The sequence below is a fragment of the Aphis gossypii genome, unplaced genomic scaffold (assembly GCF_020184175.1).
Source record: "Aphis gossypii isolate Hap1 unplaced genomic scaffold, ASM2018417v2 Contig00485, whole genome shotgun sequence".
In the NCBI taxonomy this organism is placed as follows: Eukaryota; Metazoa; Arthropoda; class Insecta; order Hemiptera; family Aphididae; genus Aphis; species Aphis gossypii.
Genome location: NW_026083129.1, coordinates 1 through 5,065, shown reverse-complemented (window position 1 = coordinate 5,065; position 5,065 = coordinate 1). Strand labels below are relative to the sequence as shown.

Genomic DNA, 5,065 nt, shown 5'->3' with positions numbered 1-5,065 from the left:
AGCGATTTTCAAATGCCTCAAGGACAAAATTATTAAACACAATTAGGTTCGAAGTGGAAGAACGTCCGGGTCGGAAACCATATTGTTCGTCGACTAGTACAGAGTCAACCGAGGGCTGAATGGAATGCAGTACTAAGTGTTCGAAAAGCTTGGTAATATGACTTAGAATCGAAATGGGTCGATAATTCGTGACGTTAGATTTGTCACCAGATTTGAACACAGGGGTGACTGAGCTGATTTTAAGCATTGATGGAAAAATTCCATCATCCATTGAACGCCTGAAGAGTAACCATAAAGGAAAACAGAGGACAGATCTGATGTTATACAAAAAGGTCCCAGATAGACCATCAGGGCCAACGGAGTGTACATTTTTTAGATCAGCTAACCCGTTCTCGACATCATCGACACTAAAGATGCAGTCAGATGGTAAAGTATGCTGCGCAAATGGAATAACAGGTAGGCTACTTGCTGGGGAGGCACATAAACTGAGTTAAAGTAGGATGAGAAAAGACTGGAGATGGATTCAGGACCAGTGGCAGTTAGATCATTGAGGTGAACAGAGTTGGGAATACCATTGCTAGATCTACGCTTACGTACAAAGTCCCAGAATAAACGAGGATTAACTTTAAGCTTGTTTTCAGTGTTATCCAGAAATGTTTTATAGCACTTTTTATAATAATACTTATACTGAGCGCGCAGGTTAGAGAACTTGTTATAGTCAGCAGGGTTACGTGATGCTTTGTATTTAGCGTGCATTTCTTTCTTGGCAAAAACAATGTTTTTTAGATTTTTAGAGAACCAGGATGGAAATTTAGAAGGTTTGAAAACAACTAAAGGTACAAAACTTGTAACACAGCAATGCAATGCATCGTACAATGCACACGTAGCAGAATCAATATCGGTTGTTGCTAAGGTTTCTAACCAGTTAAACGATGATAAGAAGGCACTAATACGAGGATAACAGGCCTTACGAAAATTATAATATTTATGACATCTATCAATAGATGGTAAGTCATCTACAAAATGAATCATAAAAACTAAGGCTGGGTGATAAGGATCACAAGGAACCACTCCAGTAACGGATTTCTCTATAATGATCCGAGAATCATTTGAAAAAACTAGATCAAGGAAATTTCCATTGGAGTTGGGTATGTGATTTAGCTGGAAAAAGTTATTATATGCGAAAACGTCAGGAACACAGTGGACTACAGGGCCAGAGGAAGAATAAATTAAGCCAAAATCGTCATTAGACCAGGATAGGTCAGGAAGGTTAAAATCACCAGAGAAAATAAATACGGAACCAGGATTGGCGTCGATAATATATTGAGCAGCAGACATAAAGGACTCATATACCGGGATAGGGCTACTAGGAGGAATGTATACGGAACAAACAATATAAGCATTATTATTTACATAAAATTTAACGAATAAATATTCAACATTGTTAATGAGTGCAGGTAACAAGTTATGGACCACATCGTTACGAATGGCAACGAGAACTCCTCCTCCTCTACTAAAATTACTGGATTGACTACTTCTATCGCACCTAAATACAACATAGTAGTGTAAACCTAATTCCGTGTCTTGGAAGCTATTAGTAAGCCACGTTTCAGTTAAACAAATGAAAATATAATTAAACACAGCAACATTACATTTAAAAAGACAAAGTTTGGTTCTAAGACCTCTACAGTTTTGATAGTAGCCTATGGGTAGCTTCACTCCTTGGCTGATAAGTTTTTCGCGGTGTTTCACAACACCAGATCTGAAAGTGGGTGGAGCGTATGCCACACTAAGAGGAGGACAGGTAGACGAACATGAAGATATCAGTTTTTTGGAGTGGCGTCTTGAATCATCTCAGGAGCAAGACGACCCCAAAAACGTTTGACCATTACACCATCGGGCCAGAATGCAGGATTGAGGACAATATCCAGCTTATCCGCAGGCAGACGAATATGGAACGAAGAGTATGATGGATGCCTTGTAACCATTTTGTTGATGGTCACGTCTGGGTAACCATTGAATAATTCAGATTCTAGCAGGGCAGTTGTAACACTCGGATCAAGCCTCGATGCAAAAATATCAACATGCTTACGCACAGGCACTGATGACAACTTGGAAGATGAGTTCTTTACAGAACCAACAATGAATTTTGATTTTACAGACGAAGATTGACTGGCAGTCAATTGATTTGTGGGTTGAGTAGAACGAATACCCGTAACCGAGTTCGGGTGTACATCAACTGGCACTTTAAAGAGTTGAGCATTTGATTTGGGAGTTTGGGCATTAGGTGCCGCATTGAGGTGGTTGAGCTTATCATGTAGCTTAGCGTTACTAAGAGCCACGGATTTGAGCTCCACAACCACGGATTGGAGAATATTAGCAATATCAACTGAGTTTCCATGCGGAGGCAATACAGGATCAGAAGAAGAATCTTTTAAAAACTTAGACAAGTCGTCACTTAGCTTCACACCAACGGGCAGAGTCTGCGCCACTATATAGTCAACGAGCATGCTTTTAGTCCATTTGTTTAACTCGGAAGAAAGAAGATCATTGTTTTGAGTCATTATGTGTTTTCGACTAATTGGTGAAAAACGTGCGGATAAACAAAGGGCAAAAATAAAGCGCCTTAGCAAAAAATAAATAGGCCAAATAATATGCACCCGGCGTAGACAACAAAGATAGGCGGCGACCTTGGCACGTGCCGGATTCGAATTACGAGATAGCCTCCACGGGTCGACGCTGCTTATCGATGTCGATAAGAATTCAACCGTAATTAGGTGATAGTATAACTTATAATAAATTATTACCTTTCAATGATGCGCACACGTTAATTAACAAATGATTGAAAGTAAAAAATTTAGAAAAAATAGTAATCAGATTGACTCAAAAACGAGACCAGTCGAAGCACGCACTTTTCCGGATTTAGTGAACTAAAAAACGCAAAAAACGGGTAACTAGTTTAGAAGGAAACTTAAGACAGGCACAGAGCGTTATTTGTGTTGTCGACGGCAACAAAAGGTTATAATATTATTAGAATATTCGTTCATTTTTTTCCAAGATTTAAAACCATTAGTTACAAATGCTTTATCACAACTGGCAGATGGTAACGCACGACAATAAAAACAAAATACAGAATCTTTTGAAGGACTGTACTCAAGCCATGGAAATTTTAAATACCATTCTTTTCTAAATTGTCTACCTTTAACTTTAGGAAAGTTATAATTAGTTGGCTGATATGGACCAAAACCAGAACAAAGTAAACTATATGCATTTTTAGAATTTCTTGCTGGATCGCGATCACAGTCAATTTCACACTTTGAATTTTCAGTAGAACTTGTTGATAGTTCAGAAGTTGATATTTCAGTAAAATCTAATAAAAAATAATAAACATGCATTACTTTTTTTGTAACAATATTGAAATAGAAGCAATAAAATACAATGTTATTTCTGATATTCTTAACTAACATTAATAAATAAGAATTCGATATAAAATCTAAAATATAATATAACAATTATAGCTAAATCATGAATTATTAATAAATAAACACATATTAATATAACATTGGTACTTTTTTTTGTTTTACTAACCAACTATGAATTTTTCATGTTCATCGTTAACATTGTCAAATGAAATAGTGTTAGTTACAACAGCCTCCAAATCATTATCTTTAAAAATTAAAATAAATGGGTTTTTAATAATAAGAATTAAAATATAAATGTTAAAAAAAACATTCTTAAATGTGATCAATACAAAAATTTCTATAGGTAATGAATGATTCTATAATATATATTTATTACTTACCAATTAAATCTTCTTCATGGATGATGTTCTTTACACATGTGGCAATATTTTCTAGTTTTTCTGTGTTTTCTTAAAGTGCAATTCAAATAATTTAGTAATCATAATAAGTAATTTTTTTAAAATTAGGTATAATTAATAAATAATAAGAATCTTTATTCTATTACTTAACATAATAATTTGTAACAATTATTACTTACCAATTAAACAGTCTTCATTTATGATATTATTCACACATGTGGCAATGTTTTCTAGTTTTTCTGTGTTTCCTTAAAGTGCAATTCAAATAATTTAGTGATCATAATAAATAATAATTTTTAAAAATTGTAATTAATACATAATAAGAATCTGTATTCTAATACTTAACATAATATGTAACATATATTACTTACCAATTGAACAGTCTTCGTGTATGGTATTATTCACACATGTGGCAATACTATCTAGTTTTTCTGCGTTTCCTTAGATTGAAATAAAATTTATTTAGTAATAATAATTAATAGTTATACTAAAACTATAAAAATAAACGATCTAAAATTATACTAGAATTTAGTATACTATGTATAAGAATGTCATATTGTGTAATAAGAAAAAACTTGTTTGAAAAAATTAAAAATTTATTAAAAATTTAAGTAATGGGTACTCACTGCTTTGGGCGTTTCTAGTCTTTTTAGATTTAGATGACATAAAATTGAACAATGTCAACTGCCGTTTATTGGACATTTTTTTTAAGATGTAATTAATAATTATTCACAAATTACAGCAGAAAAAAATAAGGTAAATAATAATAGAATAATAAAGTCTATACTCTTTTAGTAAAACAGTAAAACACTAAACTACTAAAGCACACTATCACAGCGCAATGTAATATACTTGTCTATACTCTATGGTAATATGGCAATGAAATTAGTTATTAAAGTATAAAACTATACACAAGACAAAATAATAATAGTATTATCAATTATTGGTGGTTATTGTAATTTCTTATTGATCTAAAAATAACCTCCCATTCCCGTAGTCATAATCATAATTAAAGATAACATTAATAAATCGTGTTCATGCTTCATGCAATGATAATATTATTAATGGATTGTTTTTGATTCTAATCACATTAATGTGATTATTGTAATAACTTTTACTAGAGAAACCTAAAATAAATGTTAACTCTTATGAAATAATTTGAGTACCTAATCTAAATGATGTTAAATAATATTATGTCACATTCAAATACATTTTGCATTATTGGATAATCTGGGGGGGCAAAAT

At 33.0% G+C, this 5,065-nt stretch overlaps 1 protein-coding gene across 1 annotated transcript; it reads right to left on the bottom strand.

The window, feature by feature from the left end:
- Positions 1-381: 381 nt before the first annotated feature.
- Positions 382-2,564, bottom strand: LOC126554401 (uncharacterized). The gene is made up of 2 exons (XM_050209476.1): positions 1,895-2,564; positions 382-1,853 (listed from the first exon to the last, which is right to left on the bottom strand). The coding sequence occupies exons 1-2, from the start codon at positions 2,562-2,564 to the stop codon at positions 382-384; spliced, it is 2,142 nt and encodes a 713-aa protein (XP_050065433.1).
- Between the last annotated feature and the right edge of the window lie 2,501 nt (positions 2,565-5,065).

Excerpts from the sequence above, each read along its gene's own strand:
- LOC126554401 (XM_050209476.1), bottom strand. The coding sequence starts at position 2,564 with ATGACTCAAAACAATGATCTTCTTTCTTCCGAGTTAAACAAATGGACT. Across the intron at positions 1,854-1,894 it reads TCCTGCATTCTGGCCCGATG|ATGATTCAAGACGCCACTCC; the intron begins GTGTAATGGTCA and ends CTTGCTCCTGAG.